We start from the raw sequence: 26428 nt of genomic DNA on the forward strand, positions 1-26428 counted from the left end.
TAGATATGCTGGATTTCGTATCACAAAATCACAAGTCGAACACTTCCCAAGTGTCTAGGACTGTGTGATGTATTTTCGGATGATGCGCGCAGATCCCAGTAGGGTGGCCTTTTGCATCTGCTCGCATCATCCGAAAATAATAATAATAATTATTATTATTATTATTATGTTGTGTACCCTTGTTTAAGTTTTGCTTATGGACTCAAGCTGCTTTTGGATTTTGGAACTATTCTTAAACTGTCTTGCTTTGAGATTTACAAGAGACATTTGATTGCTGACTTTTTGGATTATACACCTTATTTGCTTGTCCTTGCTTTTTTACTACATATCTTTTGCGTGTTTTCACAATAAACTGTTTGCCTTTACTCTGGACTCTTGTGTCATGCTCTGGCCTTAGGTGGCTTCATGTCTAGGGTGTGACAAAAGGCGTTTCAGTGCAGGTCATGCCTACAATAATAGAACCATAGAGTTGGAAGAGACTCCAAAGGGTCATCTAGTCCAACCCCACTCTGTCATACAGGAATACACAATCAAAGCCACTCTAACAAATGGCCATCAGCTTCAAAACCTCCAGAGAAGGAGTCTCTACCATACTCTAAAGCAGCACATTCCACTGCCTGACCTAAGCAGCCGATTCTGACATGCTAATAAGAAAACCAAGAGACACGACAGCACAGTATGGCTATTTATTGGACTTGCCCAGCCCAAACAGGGCTTCAGTTGCGAAGTCTGAATGTAACACACCAAATAGAAAAGCTGCCTCAGCAACAGTAGCTTATGGTTCTGCTCAAGCAAAGAAATCACATCCTCATCACACCCTTGAGCTCCAAAGAAGTCTTAGAATAGGCCAAGCCAACTGTATATCCTGCCTGGTCAGTTTGGTTAAAAAACTAGCCCTAAATAGACAGATCTACTATTTTAAAAGTTACAGCAGATTTTTAAAATGAGCCAAGCTTGGCATCACCCAGGGAAAGCGGGGAGGGGACAGTTCAAAAGGCTAACATTTTGATTCTGTTGTTCCTTTGGAAGATCTGTCAGGAGGATTGATTTCCGGGACAAAACCAAAATAATATTAAAATTGATTATTCACCATAAGATCATTGGACATCTGGTGTCTTAGTTTTGACGTTCATTGCCCAGCAAATCAGCTACATTGAGACCAGCAAAAATATGCTAAATTGACCTTTTGGACTCCATAGCTGTCATTTGCTGCTCTTAGAAGACCCTCACGGTCCCAACAGTAAAGACCTTTCAAACTCTTCCTCCTTTCCCAGAGCCATCCGCCATAGGCTAATGCAATTTCAATATGCAATTAAAGCAGGTAATATGGTTACAACTGACGTTAACTGGCTGGTCTGGATCCTTACAGCTTAATCCATCCTTTGATCAGAAAGCTATTTAAATAATGATGTGATTTTGGACTTTGCCATGGCGTTGGTCCTCTGTGCGACACATAACAAGTAACTGGAGTGACTGTTTCCCCCCCCAAAATGAGACAGAGAGAAGAAGATAGTACAGGTCTATAGGCACTGCAAAGGGAAATGCAAAGGAACACTTATGGAACTCCATAGTAATGCATTAAATAGAACCACTAATGTCACTGTGCCAACAGTTATTGGAATGTGATCATCCCACTGGTTTCATGGAGGCTACGCACCAATATTTGGAGTGCTTCTTTATATGAAAAAACATCTCCATACAAGTTAATTCTGAGGAAAGATGCCTGGGACCAGTCTGCAAATCAGCTTAAAGTCCAAGCATATTGTCTTATGTGGTTTAGGAAGTCCAACATTCATGAATGTTCCCACACAAAAGTGCTCTGTCATTACTTAGACTTTTGTTTAGAAAGAAAAGCTAAGAATAAATCACTGCTTTACTTAAAATCTTTTAGGAAATACAAATCTTAACACCTGGCAATATTGCATAAATTAAACAGTACGTCTTGGTCATAGATTATGTACATATCTACAAAAAATAAGTTACGTTACACAAAGTAAGGTAAACAGAGAGAGGTTTGCCACTAAATGCAAGGTGCTTTTCGTCTAGCTTAGATGCGAAGAAAATCATCCAGGTCACATCAAAGCAGTTTCAAAGGAAGGAGGAAAATTGCAAGCAGACAGGAGCTCAACTACGATAAATGCCCGTCTTTCGCAAGTCTAGATCAGGTCCAGACACGGAACCGTTTCCTCCCATTCTCAAGTCCATGCTAGGAGAATGGTTAGACTCCATTAGCACTGGCTTTGCTGCTTTGAGAGGCTTCTAATTTTGTCTAGAAGAAAAAGAGGAAAATAAGAGTCACAAATGGTCATCCTGTCATTCCAAGCCCCCCTTATTCAGAGTCAAGTGCAATGGGATTTCAATGGGATTTCCCCCCAAGTAAGTGCCCATTGCAGGGTTGGGAAACTCCAAGACACAACCAAATGTCTCAATGTGACACTTAACTGTAATTCAAACTCACCTCACTTCCAGGAGGCTTGACTGCTACTTCAGGGACCGGTGAGGTCTCTTTTGGCTGCAAAATAAATTCTTCAGTCTTCAGAGGAAAGAGAAGGGGGGGAACAAAGTCACTTAACAATCCACAGGCTCCTAACCATGATATGGAAAGAGAGGAAACATTACGGAACAGAAGCAATTTCTTTCCCTAGAGCAGCGGTTCCTAAACTGTGTCCCATGGGACCCTAGGGTTCTGCAAAAGCATCATAAAGGTTCAGTGAAAAATCTTAAAAATGGAATTTAAAATAATGCCGCACAAGGATGACGTAGTCCTATTGAACCCACTGCCTGCCAACAAAGAAGAGCTATTCATCCCACTTTTATGGAGCGAATTCAGCAGCCCACACATGAGCCCAATCTTTGTAGGTTGTCATCAAGAAGGAATGGAATGTCAACAGGCCCACACAAACACCTCACCTTTCTTTCCTGGACTTTAGGAGCAGAATCCAACAAGGTTTCATGGTCGGCAACACGTACTTTCTCGCTCTTGAAAGGCTAAACCAAGAATAAAAAAGTTTAGCTTACCTTGTAGAAGCAATAGTACCTTCACTCTGCTATGCTACCCAGAGACACAAAAATGAAATTTTCAAATGACACCAATGTGAGTTTACAGTGACACTCTCTGAGGATCAAGCTAAACCAACAAGAAGAACCACTGCTTGTACATTAAATGCTAGAAGATTCACATATGTGATACTCGGAACAAAGTGAGAATAGTCAGCAAAACTGACAAGACAAAGGAAGCCATAGTTCTAAAGATCTCCTGTAGCATTTCTCAAACGTTGGTCCTCCAGTTGTTTTGGACTTCAATTCCCAGAAGTGCCAGTTGAGTTTGGCCAACAGTCAGGAATTCTGGACCCTAAATCCCAAAACATCTGGAAGACCAAGGTTTGGGAAACACTGCCTGAGCTCTTTAGGACAGAAACTCCCATAACAGCTGCACTTAAGTCTTGCTGGCTACTGTTTACAGGAACTCCCAAGAAGCAATTGGGTGTTGTCAGAACCCAGTGTATCTGCGGATTCCTAATATTGTTCTTTATCAGGAATAAACGAGATCCCAAGTCTGTTCCTACTATAATAATAATAATAATAATAATAATAATAATAATAATAATAATAATAAGAAGAAGAAGAAGAAGAAGAAGAAGAACAACAACAACAACAACAACAACAACAACAACATTTTTGTACCCCGCCTCCATCTACCCAAAGGGACTTAGGGCAGCTTACATGGGGCCAAGCCTGGGTAGTCATAACAAACAGAGAATAAAAACACATCAAAATAAAAAATACAAAATTATACACAATTAGCATAGTAAATTAAAAGTGCTCACCTCAGGTGCTGGAGTCACAGAAATCGGTATGGGCTTCACCTCTGTCAAATACAAGGCACGGGAGAGCAGCAACAAAGAAGGAGGCACGTTCTCCCTAAGATGCAGGTCCAGCCACTATGTAAGTAGAGAGGAGAAGAAAGACAGTTGACTTACGATGGAATGAAGATGTTGGGAAATGGGAAAATTCCACAGGGTTGAAATGTGGGCACCCTTCCTGTTTGGAAAAGTGAGTCCATTCCTTTACAATGGTTGGTCTAATAGAGGTCAGATGACCTGCTTGACCCATTCTTGCTTTACCATCAGATCTACTTGACAAGAAGAGTCAGGTTCAAATTACTGAAACCATCCTACTGCAGCCTTACATTCCTTCTCAAAGTGACTCATTTACAACCATAACAGGCAGGAAACCTACAAAAAGGACATGGAGATGCTTTCATATCTCCCATTATTATTATATCTAAGCAACTGGTATTTAGTGCTAGAGAGATGTAGAATGGAAAATTTTCCAGTGCCACATTTCTCTGTGGAAAAATGTTCACGTATGTACAGGATTAAAGTATATTTATAACATCAACTGTTGTTGTGTGTCTTAAAGCTGCTTCCGATTTAGGGTTATCCTAAGGCAAACCTATCCTGGGTTTTTCTTGATGACATTTGTTCAAATTGTCTTTGCCTTCCTATGAGGCTGGTGGAATGTGACCTGCCCAACTCGCTCACTGGGTTGCCAAGGTTGAGTGAGGATTTTTAAAAAATTCTCAGGCAAAAAGGGATCATGAATGGAAAAAGATTAAGAAGGCCTGCCAAGAGCACTGGAAAAATTTTCAGTTCAACTTTTCCCAGAAAATTATTTGGTCCTTCTTTACCCAGAATACTGGTCAGTGGTATACTGTCCATATGGCTGTTGAAAATGCCCCCTTCCATTGATGACGGAGAAATCCCCCAAAAATGATGACATTAAATGTGGGTTCTTTGTGCTCCTCGTACACATTTGTTACTCTGCAGATGGAACGCTTCCTTCTTATGTCTTTTTTTATGGTAAATTTTTATTAATAGTAAATTTAAAGATAAAAATAAAAAAATACATGGAAAGTGGGAGAACAAGATGGGTGGAGAGAAAGAAAGAAAGATGAAGAAAAAAAAATGAAAGAACAAGGGGAAAAAAAGGTATGTGGGAGGGGTTGACTTCCATCTATTCCTTGGTGTTTGTATTGTGACTTTCTGTATTTTAGTATTTTATAGTCCAAACCGTCTTCTTCCCCTTTGTCTCTAATATTTTCTTGTTGTTCTTATTTCAAATTATAAGTTCCATTTTAAGTTGATTAAAATATTCTTTTACCGTGTCCCAGTTTGTTTGTTTTTTCGGTAGTCCTTGGTTCGGAGAGAGCCAGTAAGTTAATTTATCCATATTCATTATTTCTAAGACTTTATTTTGCCATTCTTCTCTTTTCGTTATTTCTTTTGATCTCCACTTCTTCGCATACGTTATTCTGGCTGTTATTGTCAGGTGGTTAAATAGAATCTCTTTGTCTTTATCCAGATCCAACATTCCTAGCAAGAAATATTCTGGCTCCTTTTTAATGTTAGTCTTTAATATATTTTGTATTTCTCTGTGTATACCTTTCCAAATTTTTTTAGGTTTTGGGCAGGTCCACCATGTATGAAAAAAAGTACCTACCTGTTGTTCACATTTCCTTCTTATGTCTTTACCCCATTCTCCCTCCTCCTTGACTTGCCTGGTTGAGTTGTTCCTTCAGCTGCTCCTCCGTAATGCCCAAGGACCTCATGCCTCTTGTCCTGCATGCGGCCTGGAGCTCAGACACACTCAGCCCATTGACACCTTCCCTGGAAATCATCTACACCGAGAAGAGACATGGAGTTAGCCTGGACTCAGATAACCCAGTTCAAAGCAGTTATTGTAGGATTTTCTGTCTTGATATTCTGGGTTATATGGCTGTGTGGAAGGGCCTGTAGTGCATTAAATACATAGACTTTGGATACTTGTGCATGCTATTTAAAGGAAAAATATATGATGGCCATCATTTATGTGTACAACACCATCAAGCAAAAACAATGGGTCCTGCCAGAGATGTTCAATCTAAAATATTATATTTCTTCAGTTCTAAGATGCACGTTTCCCTATATAAACATCTCTAAAATGGGGTGCATCTTAGAATCGCACGTGTATCTTATGTATTTTTGTTATCGGCGGTGGCAGCTCTGGAATTAATGTGTGTCTTACAATAGGTGGAGTCTTATACAGTAGAATCTCACTTATCCAACACTCGCTTATCCAACATTCTGGAATATCCAACGCATTTTTGTAGTCAATGTTTTCAATATACAGTAGAGTCTCACTTATCCAACATAAACGGGCCGGCAGAATGTTGGATAAGCGAATATGTTGGATAATGAGATATTAAGAAAAGGCCTATTAAACATAAAAATAGGTTATGATTTTATAAAGTACGCACCAAAACACCATGTTATACAACAAATTTGACAGAAAAAGTAGTTCATTACGCATTAATGCTATGTTGTAATTACTGTATTTACGAATTTAGCACCAAAATATCATGATATATTGAAAACATTGACTACAAAAATGTGTTGGATAATCCAGAGCGTTGGATAAGTGAGTGTTGGGTAAGTGATACTCTACTGTATCATGATATTTTGGTGCTAAATTCGTAAATACAGTAATTACTACATAGCATTACTGCATATTGAACTCCTTTTTCTGTCAAATTTGTTGTATAACATGATGTTTTGGTGTTTAATTTGTAAAATCATAAACTAATTTGATGTTGAGTAGGCTTTTCCTTAATCCCTCCTTATTATCCAACATATTTGCTTATCCAACGTTCTGCCAGCCCGTTTATGTTGGATAAGTGAGACTCTACTGTAATTATAATTGAAGAAATATATTAGAAAGAGGAACAACACAAAGAAAGAGGAATAACATTCCAACAGGAAAAGCACAGCTTGACCACTTCTGTTGTACATCAGCTGAACAGAAAGAGGAATAACTTATCATAAACATCTTCAATATTGCAATCAAAAATTGGAAAAAAATGACTGTCAGAAAGATACATGGAAAAATTGCTGGCACAAATACAGATAGAGGGATTTAACCACGTTTACTTTGCAACTTTTTTTTTTTTTTTTTTGGTTTCTCTTACTTCGTCGTCTGCTTTGATAGTCCTGAGCTTCATCAAAAGCTGGAAGCGGAGGAGGTTATTGGTGCCAATGGGTTGCAGTTCCAGCAGTTTGCAGAGGATGACCAGCTGCGGCCTCTCCAAGTGCTCCAGGGTCAGTTCGTCTTCAAAAAGCTTGGAAAATTGTACAATCTCCTGGGTGCTGGGCTGCTGGCCACTGTGTCGAACCTGTGCAAAGCAAGGGATGTGATCCCGCCTCATATCAAATCACAAGCAAGTTAAAGACATCAATCCTTATACAGCATCAAATGGCACTCCATATTTGCAGGTTTATCTTTTGTACAATTAAAAATTTACTTGTTCAAATAATACGGGCAACGTTGGGTAGCTAAGCTAGTCTTTTAAATATAACTCAAAGTCTGTTTTGTTCTTCTGAGGTTTTAATGGTATCGAGACTTTCTAACTCCTCTCCTCATTCAGTAGCTTTTCTCCTTTACCTTGCATTTTAAGCTGCTCTGCTACTGGAGAAAGGTTTACTTTGTTTAAAAGAACGTTCTCAAAAGACCTGAATATCTTGTTCCATATAATACATTAAGCACCAAACATCCACCCACAGAATGGAAATACAGTAGAGTCTCACTTATCCAAGCCTCGCTTATCCAAGCTTCTGGATTATCCAAGCCATTTTTGTAGTCAATGTTTTCCATATATTGTGATATTTTGGCGCTAAATTCCTAAATACAGTAATTACAACATAACATTCCGGCGTATTGAACTACTTTTTCTGTCAAATTTGTTGTATAACATGATGTTTTGGTGCTTAATTTGTAAAATCATAACCTAATTTGATGTTTAATAGGCTTTTCCTTAATCCCTCCTTATTATCCAAGATATTCGCTTATCCAAGCTTCTGCCAGCCCGTTTAGCTTGGATAAGTGAGACTCTACTGTAAATGGACTCAGGGAGCTTCCTCTAGGACTACTGTGCTGGTACCTTTTGAACAAAGGAAGAGAATTGCTGTGTGGCTTCTCCTGTACTGGCTTTGTTCCTTCTGGCCAACTCCGCAATGGTCTCCTGTAAGAACTTGGCTAGCTCCAGCTTGGCACTCAGTTTCTTCCTTTGCTTTTCTTCCTGTTTACAAAATAGCAATCACTCAGGGTTTCTTTCCAATCTGCATCTGCTCCATCCCCACCCAAATTCCTAAGATTGACTTGCCTTTAATACCCACCTTTTTGGATTCAGTTTCAAAGGTTGAAGGAAGCATTTCAGGGAACAGTTTCAAAAACACTGGCAAAAGGAATTCCATAAAGGGTACAATGATGAACACCAGGAAGGGGACCAGTCGGAAGAGATCAGCAGACGTTCTCATCAGCTGCAGAGATAAAGACCACAAATAATAATAATAATAATAATAATAATAATAATAATAATAATAATAATAGGTTTATTTATACCCCGCCTCCATCTCCCCCGAAGGGGACTCAGGGCGGCTCACAGATAATATCAGATAAAAACAGTGACAATAAACAATACATCAGTAAACAAAAACAAACACCAATTATAAAATTTAAACATTAACTTATGAAAATAAAAACAGACTTAATAAAACACGGAATTAAAAACAGCGAAGTTGAGTAATAGACTAGCTAAAGTGCACTTTGTTATAAGTTGTAAACTCAAGATAACAGATAAAGTGCTACAAATTCATTGTCAAAGCATGATACTGAACTTCAGCTCGATAAGGGTGCATCTACACTGCAGAATGAATGCTGTTTGATACCACTTTAACTGCAATAGCTCAATGACATAGAGTGCTAGTTCTCCATGCCTTCCCAAGTAACACAGCACTTTTTGTTGACTATAAATATATATATGAATCCAACTGGGTTGGAGAGAAGGCTTATCTTTCACAATGCGTAAGAAGCTAAGCAATCTTCTCACTTATGGGGGCCGTGAAAGGAAAAATAAATCTTGGACCTGAACAAGAGGAAGATTTTACAGCTATGAAACCACAGCCAGAGAACACCACCATCTCCGTTATCTAGTTGTAACCCAAGCAGTATCAAATAGCCTGCTTTGGGCTGGGCTGTGGCGCAGGCTGGTGAGCAGCCAGCTGCCAGCTGCAACAAATCACTCTGACCAAGAGGGCATGAGTTCGAGGCCAGCTCGGAGCCTGTGTTTGTCTTTGTCTCTGTTCTATGTTTAGGCATTGAATGTTTGCCTTATATGTATAATGTGATCCGCCTGAGTCCCCTTCGGGGTGAGAAGGGCGGAATATAAATACTGTAAATAAATTTTGGAAACAGACCAAAGAGCTACATAACTTGAATCAGCAAAGCAAGATCTGAATAGTATACTGAGAATCATTTACCTGTGTCCTGCAGCCACAAAAGAATAGGCAAAAGCTCACTGCAGCTATCCCTAGCTCTGCTTTACACCCTAAAAACCTAATATGGAGAGATAAGACCCTCTCTGGAATAAGATTTGGTAGCATGGATGCCTGTAATAGGAGATGGAGGGGAAAAAAGTCCCATTTTGATTGACACCGGGGACCAAAGGACACTGTTAGATCTCCACCTAAGTATTGCACCAGCCAACAGAACAAAGAGGTGAAAAGTGCCAACCAACTTCACCCCAAACCAACTCTATTCCCAATCTCTCCAAATAGCCTGCCTGTTCCTCATTAATAAACTAAGTAATAGGAAAATTGTGGCCTTCCTTCTTGAGAGTGCCCCAAAAGTGAATCTATTTGCTTTGTCAGTGGGTAGGAACCCACTGCCCAAGGAGGGCGAAACAGCTCAGCTGCACTTATCACTGCACTAGTCTCCCGCAAGTGTTTGATAGTCCTCACCCTTCGCCTTTCCCTCCGAGTGAGCACTTGCCCGTGTAACAGTCTCCACACCATCCTAGCAGCAACTTTGGTATCTATCCAAAGCAAGTGGAATCCATTGTAATAGTGTTTCAGTTCATCTACAATCTTCTGTCGGAGTGATTTCTTGGCAACTGCGGTGGCTTGGTCAACGGGAACCTTGGGCACCTCACTGTCCATTTTTGTAGTGCTTTGATCAGGCGGAGGCTTGTCCTGGAGTTCCTGGTGCCAGTACGAAGATGTGTGAAGCATTCGCAGAGGCTTATTCCCCAAGTGAGGCAGCCCAACGCCCGGCCGTATTCTGCAGAAAGGCTGTTGGCTTTCAAAGTCCCTGTGAGGTGTGCGATTAAGGTGGGAATCCACCAGATGGACAAATGCAACTAATGGGGATAACGGAGAACAGTTGGAGTGGACAAGGAGATGAGGTCCCCTAAAAGAGTGAAAGAAATAGACATAAATCTTTGCTATAACAAAGTAAAGGTTCATAGCATCGTAGACCCCAAGGGCCATTCAGTCCAACCCCTTTCTGCCATGGAAGAACACACAATCAAAGCACTGCCAACAGATGAACATCTAGCCTCTGCTTAAAAACCTGCAGAGAAAGATAGCCCGGCAAGCTCCAAAAATTCCAAAATCTGAAACTATCCAGGTAGGCAGCTAACACAGTGATCATTATTGTTGTTGTTGTTTTATATCCCACATTTTCTCTCTAAAACACACCCAAAGCAGTTAACCATACTAAGGTAAAGGTAAAGGTTTCCCCTGACGTTAAGTCCAGTTGTGTCCGACTCTGGGGGTTGGTGCTCATCTCCATTTCTAAGCCGAAGAGCCGGAGTCGTCCATAAACACCTCCAAGGTCATGTGGCCAATGGCATGACTGCATGGAGCGCCATTACCTTCCTGCCAGAGTGGTACCTATTGACCTACTCACATTGGCATGTTTTTGAACTGCTAGGTTGGCAGAAGCTAGAGTTAACAGCGGGCGCTCACTCCGCTCCCCGGGTTTGAACCTGGGACCTTTTGGTCTGCAAGTTCAGCAGCTCAGGGCATTAACACACTGAGCCACCGGAGGCTCCTAACCATACTAAAGACAGTACAATATACAATTTAAGTTCTAAAAAAATACAAACATTAAAACATGGAAACTATTAAAAATAAATAGTTAAAAACCTATTAACATACACAAAACTCCCTGACTTGGGTCTTAAAAATCCTTTGCCTCCTAGTAGTTTGGTGTACACAAACTTTACTTCATGCACCACATTATTAAAACATTGCATAACATTACCGTCAGGAAATGTACATAAGGTCCACGTGATATATGAAAGAATGTTAGAATTAGATTTCATCTCCAGGATCAATCACTCAATTTATTAATGCTTCAACAAATGGTCATATGCATTTACAGAAACAACATCAAACAACATCAAACAAACATCGATACAACATATCTAAGGATGTAACTTTATGCAAATACAGGTATTCCAAAAATTTTAAAGTTTGAAAACAATTGAAAAAAACAAAAAGAAAAGACACTTCTGGTCCCAATCATATCTGGAGAAGGATACTTCTCTCATGCCTCAATAGCCATTCAAATTTCTATGACCTCTGCTGACTCCCCTCCTTTAACTCAAGAGACAAAAAGGAGTCTTGTTTTTGTTGTTAAGCTGAAAATCCAAATAACTTGGAGGCAGGAAGAGCTCTTATTACTAAGTGGCTACCAAACCCAGTGGAACAGGACAGACCTGTCCTTCTCCAAAGTTCCCTACAGACAGAAGATGCCTCCAAGGCAAGAAAAAACAGTGGCTTCTAAGTATCTCTGAAACCCAGTATGTAGTTTGATATAAGCCCTTTTAGGTGTGCTGAGGAAGAGCTTTACTTCTGAACTGCTGACCTGAAGACTGCCAATTTGAATGCACAAGACGGAGTGAGCTCTCGTCTGTCAGCTCTAGCTTGCGGGGACATGAGAGAAGCCTCCCAGCAGGATGGTAAAATATCCGGGCAATGTCTCTATAGACACCAGAAGCAACTTGCAGTATGTTCTCAAGTCACTTCTGACACGATAAAAAACACATTTTAAAAGCAAGTGCTTTATTTGGCTTGGGGCTATAAAGTTGTGGTAAACCATCATGTTTCCCGAGTTATACATTCTATTTTGGACTTCCTCAGGACTGATTATAATACTCGGTTGCTGTGACTTTTCCAGGCTGTATGGCCGTGTTCCAGAAGCATTCTCTCCTGACGTTTCACCCACATCTATAGCAGAGGTTGTGAGGTCTGTTGGAAACTGGGCAAGTGGGGTTTATATATCTGTGGAATAATGTCCAGGGTGGGAGAAAGAACTCTTGTCTGTTTGAGGCAAGTTTGATTGTTGCAACAGAAATAAGAATCCACTTCTTACCTGGACCTTGCAACAGCACAGAAGAGGTTATAGCTGTAGACAGCCATGGTCACCGGGAATCAATCTGTTTTGTCTATGAGCTGACAAAGAAGGAAAGGTTGTATTTACAGCAATTGTCTTTAATGAAAGAATCTTTTTATAAAGAAATAAACACAACTTGAACAACACATACAAACAGATCTACAGACAGGTTCTGTAGGTTTGTTCTTAAGTTGAGTTTGTATGTAATCAGAATGGGTACACTTCTTAAGTGTCGCTCCAGCCAAAAATTCATATATTCATTAGCTTTGAAAAGCATAGGGAAGGGTTAATACCCCTGTGGTGTTTGCTTTGCAGTCTGTGCCCCTGTTCAGACGTTTTTACCTCACTTTCTGTCCCTGTAATAATTAGATTTTGAAATTTTCGCCTTGTGTGGAAACAAGGACTGGAAAGCTTCAGTGGAGACCCCTTTTCCTCATGATAATAACTCAAAAGGGTAGATTTCTCTCATTTACTGTTGTCTCAGCTCATTCTTAACTAGGAGTTATTTCTAAGTCAGATGTCTATAACTCAGAGACTGTGTGTGTATATATATATAAAGATAAAGGTTTTCCCCTGACATTAAGTTCAGTCATGACCGACTCTGGGGGTTGGTGCTATCTCCATTTCTAAGCCGAAGAGCCGGCATTGTCCATAGACACCTCCAAGGTCATGTGGCCGGCATGACTGCACATATAAATATATTATTATATTTATTTATACCCCACTTTATCTCTACGACACAGGAAACAAAGCAGTTTAACATAAAAACATCAACACATGACTTAAAATATACAAATATAAAAAGAGCATTAAACATAATTAGTATTAGAAACAATTCAGATTAAATCCATAAAAACATATACAGTAGAGTCTCACTTATCCAATATTCACTTATCCAACGTTCTGGATTATTCAACGCAATCTGCCTTTAAGTAGTCAATGTTTTTGTAGCCAATGTTTGCAATACATTGTGATATTTTTGCACTAAATTAGTAAATACAGTAATTACTACATAGCAGTACTGCGTATTGAACTACTTTTTCTGTCAAATTTGTTGTATAACATGATGTTTTGGTGCTTAACTTGTAAAATCATAACCTAATGCCTCCTTATTATCTGACATATTCGCTTATCCAGCATTTTGCTGGCCCGTTTATGTTGGATAAGTGAGACTCTACTGTACATATATTATTATATTTATTTATACCCCACTTTATCTCTACGGCACAGGAAGCAAAGCAGTTTAACATAAAAACATCAACATATGACTTAAAATATACAAATATAAAAAGAGCATTAAACATAGTATTAGAAACAATTCAGATTAAATCCATAAAAACATATATGTGTATACACACACACATGCATGTATGTGCGTATGTAGCGCAGTGTACCTTTCTTTACAAAAATATTCATTAGTAATAAAATTATAAATGACAATTAACATTTGGAATATACAATATATATATGTATGAAAAATATAATATCACATGAGTGTTCATTATATCCACTACAACATACACACACACACACACACACACAAGTGTATAAAATACAAAAAAAATCACATTAAAATATAAAAATACAAAATATAAAATAGGAGTTTGTTATTTCCCCCCCTGTGTATAGAGGCTTTATACTTCTGGATATACACACATATTGGAGACTGTTGATATTTTCTTACCTGCTGCCCAGGGATGGATCCCACCCCCCCTCTGCCCAGAGCGACCCCTTCCTCTCACTTCCTGGATATCCGCATTTTCCCATCAACCTCAGCGCCTAACACAGGAAGCGGCGCCGCTCTACCCGAAAAAGCCTCCGACTCTATACTTCCTCCCTTCACCTTCCCCAGCCTGTTTGAATTGAGCCAATAGGAGTGCAGAACGGGAGCTAGGGGGCGGGCTTGACTTTTAAACTAGCAAATAGAAGCCAGGAACTGGAAAAGCCCGCCTCCTTAGTAAAGTTTAATGCTTTTGTGGGTTTTGGACTACAACTCCCAGAAACCTCAGCTAGCTAGGCCAGTTAGCAGGGATTCTGGGAGATGAAGTCCAAATACTGCCTTAAAGAGGAACAGGCGAGTTAACCCTTTCAAAGGAACATGGGCTCAAACTACAGTAGTCTCTCACTTATCTAACATACGCTTATCCAACGTTCTGGATTATCCAACGCATTTTTGCAGTCAATATTTTCAATACATCGTGATATTTCTGTGCTAAATTCGTAAATACAGTAATTACTACGTAGCATTACTGCCTATTGAACTACTTTTTCTGTCAAATTTGTTGTATAACATGATGTTTTGGTACTTAATTTGTAATATCATAACCTAATTTGATGTCTAATTGGCTTCTCCTTAATCTTGCCTTATTATCCAAGATATTCGCTTATCCAAGGTTCTGCCGGCCCGTTTATGTTGGATAAGTGAGACTTTATTGTAGTTGCATCAAAGGAGGAATAGGGCTGGAATTACATTGCCGTTTTAAATCCAGATTATCTGTTTTGAACTGGTTTATATGGCAGTGTAGACTCATATAATTCAGTTTAAAACAGATTATGTGGATTATCTGCTTTGATAATCCGGATTATATGGCAGTGCAGAAGGGGCCTTAGGCTGGATCTACACTGTCACATAAACTCCATATTATCTGTTTTGAACTGGATTATATGAGTCCACACTGCTATATAAATCAGTTCAAAGCAGATAATCTGGATTTTCTATGGCAGTGTAGAAGAGGGCCTAGACAATGCCTAGAGATGGCATATCTTGTCGGATGTAAATACAGTAGAGTCTCACTTATCCAACATAAACGGGCCGGCAGAACATTGGATAAGCGAATATATTGGATAATAAGGAGAGATTAAGGAAAAGCCTATTAAACATTAAATTAGGTTATGATTTTACAAATTAAGCACCAAAACATCATGTTATACAACAAATTTGACAGAAAAAGTAGTTCAATATGCAGTAATGCTATGTAGTAATTACTGTATTTACGAATTTAGCACCAAAATATCACAATGCATTGAAAACATTGACTACAAAAATGCGTTGGATAATCCAGAACGTTGGATAAGTGAGACTCTACTGTATATGGCAGTGCAGAAGGGACCATAGGCTGGATCTACACCACCACATAAACTCCATATTATCTGTTTTGAACTGGATTATATGAGTCCACACTGCTATATAATCCAGTTCAAAGCAGATAATCTGGATTTTCTATGGCAGTGTAGAAGAGGGCCTAGACAATGCCTAGAGATGACATATTTTGTCGGATGTAAATAAATGAAATCGCAGATACAATGGTTATATTGTACTTTAAGGCATGACAACTCGATAGCATATACTTTGTGCTATGATTTAAGTGTATGAATCATTGAATCACAGAATTATTGGCATATAACTAACTGTACATTTATATTTCTTACATTTGTATGCCTGTTTCACTTAAAAAGGGAATTAAACATTTGAAACCAGCCAGCCACAATTTAACTGCTTTTAGACCCTTTGACCTGATTTCATCCAATAATGAACTTTTTTTTTAATGGCTGCCCTTTCATTACACTCAATAATGAACTTTTTTAATGGAAAACTTTTCCAGTAACAACTTAACAGTGGGAAAGTTTCTGCTATAGATTATTTTCACACTACAGTCATAGTGTGTATACTGAGAAGCATGTTCAGTGAGTGAGTTGCTGTGAGTTTTCTGGGCTGTATGGTCATGTTCCAGAAGCATTCTCTCCTGATGTTTCACCCACATCTATGGCAGGCCTCCTCAGAGGTTGTGAGGTCTGTTGGAAACTTGTCAAGTGGGGGTTTATATACCTGCAGAATGTCCTGGGTGGGAGAAAGAACTCTTGTCTGTTGTAGGCAAGTGTGAATGTTGCAACTGGCCACCTTAATAATAATAATAATAATAATAATTATTATTATTATTATTATTATTATTATTATTATGCCCCGCCCCATCTCCTCAAGGGAACTCGGGGTGGCTTACAAAGGGACCATGCCCAGACAATATAAAAATACAACAGTAAAAACAAATCCAAACATAACAATAAATACATCAAGAAAAAGCATACAACAACAACAATTTAAAAACAATTAAAACATGTTCAATGCCCTGGAGCGGTATAGTTGGTACTTCATTAGCATTGACTGTCCTGAGTTTAAATGCTAGATAAAGGAAAACTGGGCAATCCATGCAATCTCATTAGGTCCAATAACAAACACAGCAAGCACTGTGTTTGTTACTCAATCCCTTTTGGTTCAAATTAATGTAATTGTTCATCGAGATCATTGCAGTAATATCACTTAATGGGAAGCATGTGGAAGAGACCCGGTTTATTTTTATTTTAGACTGGCTTCCATATTTAAATATAATAAATCCATTTTTGAGGAGTTTGATTACATTTATGTGCCCATAAAAAGGATTGTCTCTTTTAGTTGCTTGTGTGAGTTGTTCAGAAAAGGAAACCAAGAAATGGGAAAAGATATCTATTCCACCTCTGTTGAGAAACTGGTTTCATCTTCTATCTCCTGCTCCTTTCTCTTGTCCCTTTAAGCATCACTTTTCAAACTTCACTCAATCCGCATTGCTTTATCGCTCCACATTAGGGTTGTCCATGCTTAGAATGCCAAAAATTTGATTCTCAAATGCTATGCCTGAGATCCAGGCGAGGATGCGTTGAATTGCAAATGACTTCCATGCATTTTCCCATCCAAAACGGTATTGGAACTACTGTATGCATTCTCAGTCTCTTGCCAGGATACTAAACCTCATCATAAACTGAGAAAGATGCTGAAATCAATCTTCCTTAATCCTTTTGCTCCCTGCCTTTATATAACACATAAGTAATTAAATGCCATTTATTCCCTAATTAAAGACATCTCCACCATTCACCACAGCATGCTTTAGTTTAAAGAAAATGTAAACTGATCATGCAATTAATTCCCGACTTGCCATTTTTTCAAGATCCCGTGACAACCATACATTTCTACTGCTAAGCTGCAAAAATTGGGCAGAATCTGTTTCAGGCATTTCCTTCCTTTTTTTCAAAATGGCTTATGTTCAGCATTACGGGTGTCTGTCTTGTTGACCCCAGACAACATTCAATTAGGCTGAAATCCTATGGATATTTTTCTGTAAGTAAGCAATACCAGGGAATCAGTTCCTAGCAACTCTACCTTTAAATACATGTAAAGGTATATATAGCAGGGGAAAACATCCACATACTGGTGAGGTTTGAGGGTGGTTGACGTTGACGTCCAGGAGTTATAGTTCACCCGTATTCAGAGAACACTGAACCCATCTGATGATGGATCTGGACACAACTTGGCACACAAATTCAACAGGGCCAGCTGGGAATACTGGTGTATTTTTTTTGGGGGGGGGGGGGGGTGATTGACCTTAAACTCTGAGAGTTATAGTTCACTTGTATTCTGTGAGCCTTCTGAACCCCACCAATGATGGATGTGGACCAAGCTTGGCACACAGACCCAACATGGCCAACTTCGCATACTGGCGGGGTTTGGGGGTGATTGACATTGGCACCAGGGACTTATAGTTCACTCATATTCAGAAAACACTAAACCCAGCAAGTGATGGATCTGGACCAAACTTGGCACATAGACCCAACATGGGAGTTTGGGGAGGGTTGACCCAAGATTTTTGGGAACTGTAGTTTACCCACAACGTTATGCACTTTCTAATGGGACCATTCACAAAAAACAAAAGCAAGACATAGTATAACATATGACCGCACTGATATTACAGTAGAGTCTCACTTATCCAACATAAACGGGCCGGCAGAACGTCGGATAAGCGAATAAGTTAGATAATAAGGAGGGATTAAGGAAAAAGCATATTACACATAAAATTAGGTTATGATTTTACAAATTAAGCACAAAAACATCATGTTATACAACAAATTTGACAGAAAAAGTAGTTCAATACGCAGTAATGCTATGCAGTAATTACTGTATTTACGAATTTAGCACCAAAATATCACGATGTATTGAAAACATTGACTACAAAATTGTGTTGGATAATCCAGAACGTTGGATAAGTGTGACTCTACTTTACTTAAAATCCAAATGCAATGCTCTTTTCAAATAACCTGGGCATGGCTGGGTACACAAGCTAGTATAATATGCATAAGATGTACATGTAATACAGTATATATAATATCTTTGAAGACCTCACAGATACACACATAAATATATTTAAATACAGTAGAGTCTCGCTTATCCAACGTAAACAGGCCGACAGAACGTTGGATAAGTGAATATGTTGGATAACAAGGAGAGATTAAGGAAAAGCCTATTAAACATCAAATTAGGTAATGATTTTACAAATTAAGCACCAGAACATCATGTTATACAAAAATTTGGCAGAAAAAGTAGTTCAATACGCAGTAATGCTATGTTGTAATTACTGTATTTATGAATTTAGCACCAAAATATCACGATATATTGAAAACATTGACTACAAAAATGCCTTGGATAATCCAGAATGTTGGATAAGTGAGTGTTGGATGAGTGAGACTCTACTGTGGTATATATTTATGTATACTTTATATATATACAAGCATAAGATGTACATTATATATATACATATATATATTTGAAGACCATATAACTATATGTAATCTTTTAATACTATATATATATATATATATATATATATATATATATATATGCCTAAGATATACATGATATATATATATATATATATATATATATATATATATATATACACTGTAGAGTCTCACTTATCCAAGATTCGCTTATCCAAGGTTCTGGATTATCCAATGCATTTTTATAGTCAATGTTTTCAATATATCGTGATATTCTGGTGCTAAATTCGTAAATACAGTAATTACAACATAACATTACTGCGTATTGAACTACCTTTTCTGTCAAATTTGTTGTATAACATGATGTTTTGGTGCTTCATTTGTAAAATCATAACCTAATTTGGATGTTTAATAGGCTTTTCCTTAATCCCTCCTTATTATCCAAGATATTCACTTATCCAAGGTTCTGCTGGCCCGTTTAGCTTGGATAAGTGAGACTCTTTTTAGCTTGGATAAGCGAATATGTTAGATAATAAGGAGAGATTAAGGAGAAGCCTATTAAACATAAAATTAGGTTAGTAAAGGTAAAGGTTTTCCCCTGACGTTAAGTCCAGTCGTGACTGACTCTGGGGGTTGGTGCTCATCTCCATTTCTAAGCCGAAGAGCCGGCGTTGTCTGTAGACACCTCCAAGGTAATGTGGCCGGCATGAATTAGGTTATGATTTTACAAATTAAGCACCAAAACATCATGTTATACAACAAATTTGACAGAAAAAGAAGTTCAGTATGCAGTAATGCTATGTAGTAATTACTGTATTTACGAATTTAGCACCAAAATATCACGATATATTGAAAACATTGACTACAAAAATGTGTTGGATAATCCAGAACGTTGGATAAGCGAGTGTTGGATAAGTGAGACTCTACTGTATATATGTGTATATATATATACAGTAGAGTCTCACTTATCCAACATAAACAGTCCGGCAGAACGTTGGATAAGCGAATATGTTGGATTAAGGAAAAGCCTATTAAACATCAAAGTAGGTTATGATCTTACAAATTAAGCACCAAAACATCAGGTTATACAACAAATTTGACAGAAAAAGTAGTTCAATACGCAGTAATGCTATGTAGTAATTACTGTATTTACGAATTTAGCACCAAAATATCATGATGTATTGAAAACATTGACTACAAAATGCGTTGGATAATCCAGAACGTTGAATAAGCAAGTGTTGGATAAGTGAGACTCTATATATATATCTATATATATAAAAGGGTAATGATATTTCGGCCTAGGACAAAACAACAAAACTACACATCTCAGAAACACTAAACTTGGCAGCACAACCCCTCATCCATGCCTTTACGTTCATACAACAAAAAGAAAAGAAAAATAAAGTCCTAATTAGAGGGAGAGGAATAATTGTTTTTAGCCAATTGCTGCCAGTTAGAAGGCTAAGCTCCGCCCACTTGGTCTCCTAGCAACCCACTCAGCCCAGGGGACAGGCAGAGTTAGGCCTCACTTAGGCCTCTTCCACACTGCCTATAAAATACAGATTATCTGATTTTAACTGGATTATATGGCAGTGCAGACTCAAGGCCCTTCCACACAGCTATATAACCCATTTATAATCTTATATTATCTGCTTTGCACTGGATTATCTGGACTCCAACCTGCCATATAATCCACTTCAGTGTGCATCCAGTTCTAAGTAGATAATATAAGATACCTTAGTTCACATACCACCATACTTCGCCACAGCAACGTGTGGCCGGGCACAGCTAGTATATATATATATATATATATATGCATAAGATGTACATGATAAATATGCATTCTCTCTCTCATAAATATGCATACCATCTATCTAGCATATCTACATTTTTGAAGACCTTAGCCTGCGTGCCTGGGGTTGGAAAAACCCTCCTTCTCCATCTTTCATAGGAAACTACACCTCCCGGTATGCCCCGGTGCTGACGCATGGCGGCCGACCAATCATGGGCGCGCTTCCTCCGGGGCAGCGTGCGTGCGGCGCTTTTGTGTGCGTGAGGAGAAAGCGGAGGCGGAGGCAGCGGGAAGGAGCCTGAGGGCCGAGGCCGGGACTCTCGCTGCGTGGAGCCAGCCCAGCCCAGCCGCCGGCGCCCCCTCGCTTCCTCCTCGCTGCCCCCCTCGCTCGCAGGCCTCCTTGGGACGGCGGCCGTGGCGGAAGCGAGGCCCGAAGGAGGCGGGGGCAAGGGCGGCCGTGGCGGGGAGAGCGCCGAAATTGAGGCCGGGGATCGCGCGCGGCCTACTGCGGGGCCTGGCCCGCCCCCCGCCGCCGGGCTCGGCCGGGCTTGGCGCCCCGCCTTCGCGTCGCCTGCCTCTGCTACTGCCATCAGTCCGAGACGGAGCGGGGAGTTAGAATGGAACAGACTGAAGGTGAGGGGAAGGCGCGGAGCAGGGCAGGGGGGGAGCGGGAGCAGAGGGGGCGGGGCCTGTGCGGGGAAAGGGGCGGGGCCAGCTGCAAGTGGTGCTGAAAGTCATGTCTCTGGGCAACAATTGTTATTGTAATAACAATAAATAATTTCATTTCTTATACAGCAGAGTCTCACTTATCCAACATAAACAGGCTGGCAGGACGTTGGATAAGCGAAAATGTTGGATAATAAGGAGGGATTAAGGAAAAGCCTATTAAACATCAAATTACATTATGATTTTACAAATTAAGCTCCAAAAACATCACATTTTACAACAAATTGACAGATAAGCAGTCCAAAAGACAGTAACGTTACTGTATTTATGAATTTAGCACCAAAACATCGCAATACAGTAGATTCTCACTTATCCAAGCTAAACGGGCCGGCAGAAGCTTGGATAAGCGAATATCTTGGATAATAAGGAGGGATTAAGGAAAAGCCTACTAAACATCAAATTACCTTATGATTTTACAAATTAAGCTCCAAAAATAATCACATTTTACAACAAATTGACAGAAAAGCAGTCCAAAAGACAGTAACGTTACTGTATTTATGAATTTAGCACCAAAACATCACAATACAGTAGATTCTCACTTATCCAAGCTAAACGGGCCAGCAGAAGCTTGGATAAGCGAATATCTTAGATAATAAGGAGGGATCTTTCTTTTTCTCTTTTCTTTTTTCTTCTTTATTACTATTATATTATTACTGTATTATAAAAGAAATCTTAATAAAAAGTATTTAAAAAAAGGAGGGATTAAGGAAAAGCCTATTAAACATCAAATTAGGTTATGGTTTTACAAATTAAGCACCAAAACATCATGTTATACCACAAATTTGACAGAAAATTAGTTCAATACGCAGTAATGTTATGTTGTAATTACTGTATTTACGAATTTAGCATCAAAATATCACGATATATTGAAAACATTGACTACAAAAATGGCTTGGATAATCCAGAGGCTTGGATAAGTGAGACTCTACTGTATATTGAAAAAATTGTCTTAAATTTTTTTACTACTAACAAATTGACTACAAATAAAGAAAGAATTGCATAAAGTGAACTTACAGCAGCAACATTGTTGGAAATTAAATCCATAAAAAGTTAAATCCTTGCTGTCTAGAGAAACAGCTGTGGATCAGGGCGGGAGGCAAACTGCGTTGGATAAACCAGAACGTTGGATAAGTGAATGTTGGATAAGTGAGACTCTGCTGTAGTTAAAATACACTATTTCGCCAATTAAAATGTATTTCTATAAAAGATACATAATAAATAATGAATAAATTGTATTGATTAGCCCATTGGCCATGTCACCAAACTGGACCAAACAATAAAGCTTGTTACAACCTCATACAACTCTATGTAGTAAGTTAAATGAGACACGTATAACAATACAGTAAATAGGTATAACACTGAATATATACATATAATATTAAACAATTGAAAAAAAGATGAAAAGGATGCAATATCCAACCTATTAATAGTAGCTAGATTATTTATAGCAAGAAATTGAAAAGGGAAATGTATTTACTTATTTATTGCATTTCTATACCACTTTTCTCACCCCTGGGGAGGGCGGGGGGCTCAAAGTGGTTTACAACATAGTAGATGGCAAAATTTCAATGCTTCACATAAATGTTATACAGTAGAGTTTCACTTATCCAAGATTCGCTTATCCAAGGTTCTGGATTATCCATTGCATTTTTGTAGTCAATGTTTTCAATATATCGTGATATTTTGGTGCTAAATTCGTAAATACAGTAATTAAAACATAACATTACTGCGTATTCAACTTCTTTTTCTTTCAAATTTGTTGTATAACATGGTGTTTTGGTGCTTAATTTGTAAAACCATAACCTAATTTGATGTTTAATAGGCTTTTCCTTAATCCCTCCTTATTATCCAAGATATTCGCTTATCCAAGTTTCTGCCGGCCCGTTTAGATTGGATAAGTGAGACTACTATGTGTGTGTATGTGTGTGTGTATATATATATGTGTATATATAATATCTTAATTAACATATCACTGTAAATTAAAATAATAAAAACTATAAAAGATCAGACACAGATATAAAATGTTTTGAACTTTGCACCAATCCCGAGGATGTCCTTTAGCTACTTCATTGTTGCAATCACTCCCCAAACGCTTGCTTGAAAAGCCAAGTTTTGAGTTGTTTTCTAAATGTCAGGAGGTAGGGGGCAAATCTAATTTCCCTGGGGTAGGAGTTCCACAGTCGAGGGGCCACAACCGGGAAGGCCTTTCTCTCGTCCCTGCCAATCGCACCAGTGAGAGCGGTGGAACCAAGAGCAGGGCCTCCCCAGCCAATTTTAGTGTTCCAACTGGCTCATAAAGGGAGATGTGTTCGGATAGGCAAGCTGGACCGGAACCGTTTTCGAATTTATAGGCCGAAGACAGCACTTTGAATTGTGTTCGGTAGCAGACTGGCAGCCAGTGAAGCTGACACACAATATACAAATTGGAGAGTGGTATAAGGAATGATGGAAGTTGGCAATAAATGATATGTTGACATGTAATTTAAAAGTTAAAAGAGGAAATATGGAGAAAATGATTTTGATGAAGTTTGGGGAAAATTTATAGAAAAAATGATTAAAAAAGAAGAATGGAGAATTACCTCCACAAAAGGAAATGAAATTTTGGATAGAGAATATAAAAAAGTGCCTCAGGGGAAGGGGGCACTAAGGTGAATAATAGAAATATAGACAAGTCTGCAAGAAGAGAGAGATCTTCAATGGTGTCTTGCCTAACTAATGTCAAAATATCAACTTGGAGATCGGTTTCAGTGTTCTTCTGCATACACAGTAACTGTTTCAATGCGACTTTGTAGTGCTGTGTAACTCAACTTTTTACATAGGTTGTTTCAAATATATAATCAGAACTTCCTAGTTGTTGCACAGCAAGTTCCACTGTAATGAAATAGCGGTGGCTCCACACTTGCAAAGTGCACCCTTTTATTTAGCAATAGAATAGTGGAGAAATTACAGACAAAGCAGAATTTCTGCATAAAAACAAAACCTGGGTTTCTACTATGCATCTTATTCTTAGAGACGTTTATATGAAGAGAAAAGTCCATCTTAAAATTGAAGAAATAGTGTATTATTATAATATGTTATACAGTAGAGTCTCGCTTATCCAATGTTCCATATTATCCAACACAGTCTGCCTTTTAGTAGTCAGTGTTTTTGTAGTCAATGTTTTCAATACATTGCAATGTTTTGGTGTTAAATTAATAAATACAGTAATTTCTACACAACGTTATCGTGTATTGAACAGCTTTTTCTGTCATGATGTTTTGGTGTTTAATTTGTAAAATCATAACATAATTTGATGTTTAATAGACTTTTCCTCAATCCCTTCTTATTATCCAACATTTTTGCTTATCCAACATTCTGCCAGCCTGTTTATGTTGGATAAGCGAGATTCTACTATACTATATCATTATATTTTATTATATTGTATTCTTATTCCTTTTTATTTATTTAAATCATGTTATTTCTCAACTGTTGGCACTCAAAGCAGCTTACTGCTTAAAAAGCAATGCAATTAAAAATATACAAAAGATTGAGTATCCTTTAATATCCAGTATGCTTGGGGCCGGAAGTATTTTGGATTACCTAATGGGATTTCTGGAGGATAGGATCGACGTCTCAACATGAACTTAATTTATGTTTCATATACACCTTATATACATAGCCTGAAGATTATGTTGTATTTTACATAATTTTGCACAGTAAACAAAGATTGTGTACAGTGAGCTATCAGAAGGCAAAGGCATCACCATCTCAGCCACCCATGTGGATAATTTTGGGGATATTTTGAAATTTGTGAATAAGGAATATATGCCCTGCATTAAATTAGAATTAAACTAATTTAGTTATTAAAACAATGCAGGTAGAATACAATTATAAAATGTTAAAATTATGTTAAATTCAGCTAGAACAATGTAGCACCCTCTCACCAGTTTTTGTTTTAAAAACCTGCCTAAATAAAAAGGTTTTAGCTTGGTGCCCAACGTACAAGTTGTAAATGTACCTGCAAGAGTGGCTAATCCATAATGTATTGTTGTTTTTCATTTGTTCAGTTGGTCGGGACTCACTTGTGCTACACTACATTTGCAGAACAAGTGGGCTTTTTTTGCTTTGTTTTGCAGAAATGTGGACAGGATTATCATTTCAGATGTCTCATCTTCCTCTCTTGTTTCCTGTGTAGTGCTTTGCCTCCATTTCTTCTACTCTTACCAGTCTTCCTATCTCTGTGTGTGTGTGTGTGTGCGTGCATGCTTTGAGGTGGTTTGTCAATTGTAACCCCATGAATTTTGTAGGGTTTTCTTCGTACAGGAATCCTGAGATATGTTTTTGCTAATTCCTTCCTCTGAAATGTTGCCTATAGCACCTGATACTCTTTGGCAGTCCTTCTGTGTTTGGGAAAATCTCTTCTATTTGGTCTGCTGTCCCCAATCTTATTGAGTTCCAGGAATGATAGTTCCCATGTTTTGGAAATTCTAGCCAACAATTTGGAGTGGGAAGGACTAAATGTATGTGCCTTCAAGTTGCCTTGTGGTATTTATTTCTCGTGTCAGAAGCAAACCAAGGGTACAGGTTGTAATGGATTTGCAAACACAGAGATTTTTTTAAGAAAAAAAACTTGGCACAATACTAAATGTCTTTTGCCCAGTAGCTGGCCACTTGAAGTGCCTCTGATGTTGCTCTTAGAAGGTCCTCCATTGTGCATGTAGCCTTGTAGTGATCCCATAAATTTCATTGAGTTTTCTTAGATCAGGAAATATAGTTCACTCCCATCCAACTACTAACCAGTGATAACTGGTTTCCTGTCCAGTTCAGATGAGATTTGGTGCACCAATCTAAGTTGTTTCTGGACTTGAAGGGGAAAGGAAGAACCACAGAGCTTCCTCTTTTGGTTCTGAGAAGCAAACGTTACATGCCGTCAACAAGGGCAACTTATTATTTTTTAGCCTAATAGGTAACATCTACAGGGCACTTTAGGTTGTGTATCTCTTTTATGAAATGCTTGGAACCAGAAGTGTTTTCACCAAATACCTATATTTACATTTGTATTTTATGGGATATCTTGGA

General features: G+C 38.5%; 2 protein-coding genes across 7 annotated transcripts in view; one reads left to right on the forward strand and one right to left on the reverse strand.

The window, feature by feature from the left end:
• Positions 1 to 671: 671 nt before the first annotated feature.
• Positions 672 to 20850, reverse strand: letm2 (leucine zipper and EF-hand containing transmembrane protein 2). Of its 4 annotated transcripts, none has more exons than XR_010000472.1 (11): positions 13958 to 14130; positions 12253 to 12332; positions 9834 to 10281; positions 8211 to 8354; positions 7976 to 8113; positions 7007 to 7210; positions 5561 to 5680; positions 3828 to 3941; positions 2911 to 2988; positions 2459 to 2586; positions 672 to 2269 (listed from the first exon to the last, which is right to left on the reverse strand). XR_010000472.1 is itself a non-coding variant. In XM_008119825.3 (11 exons), exons 2-11 carry the CDS (start codon positions 12297 to 12299, stop codon positions 2219 to 2221), a joined length of 1419 nt encoding a protein of 472 aa, XP_008118032.1. In that variant the 5' UTR covers positions 12300 to 12332; positions 20720 to 20850; the 3' UTR covers positions 672 to 2218. The 4 variants fall into 4 exon arrangements, 3 of the variants coding, with proteins under 3 accessions (XP_008118032.1, XP_008118033.1, XP_003226888.1); XM_008119825.3 differs by lacking the exon at positions 13958 to 14130 and adding an exon at positions 20720 to 20850 and having other exon boundaries at positions 2459 to 2533; XM_008119826.3 differs by having other exon boundaries at positions 2459 to 2512; positions 13958 to 14131.
• Positions 20851 to 21138: 288 nt separating this feature from the next.
• The window catches only part of nsd3 (nuclear receptor binding SET domain protein 3), a 52765-nt gene continuing 47475 nt past the window's right edge, over positions 21139 to 26428 (forward strand). For all 3 annotated transcript variants that reach the window (XM_062961353.1, XM_062961354.1, XM_062961355.1), the window contains exon 1: positions 21139 to 21277. The gene's annotated coding sequence lies outside the window, so the exon portion shown is untranslated. The remainder of the gene's footprint in view (positions 21278 to 26428) is intronic.

The sequence above is a fragment of the Anolis carolinensis genome, unplaced genomic scaffold (assembly GCF_035594765.1).
Source record: "Anolis carolinensis isolate JA03-04 unplaced genomic scaffold, rAnoCar3.1.pri scaffold_8, whole genome shotgun sequence".
NCBI classification, from domain to species: domain Eukaryota; kingdom Metazoa; phylum Chordata; class Lepidosauria; order Squamata; family Dactyloidae; genus Anolis; species Anolis carolinensis.

Coding starts and splice junctions, on each gene's coding strand:
- letm2 (XM_008119825.3), bottom strand. CDS start 12,299: ATGGCTGTCTACAGCTATAACCTCTTCTGTGCTGTTGCAAGGTCCAG. Junction 8,114..8,210: donor TTGAAACTGAATCCAAAAAG/GTGGGTATTAAA, acceptor TTTTGTAAACAG/GAAGAAAAGCAAAGGAAGAA. Junction 2,534..2,910: donor CTAAAGTCCAGGAAAGAAAG/GTGAGGTGTTTG, acceptor TTTCCTCTGAAG/ACTGAAGAATTTATTTTGCA.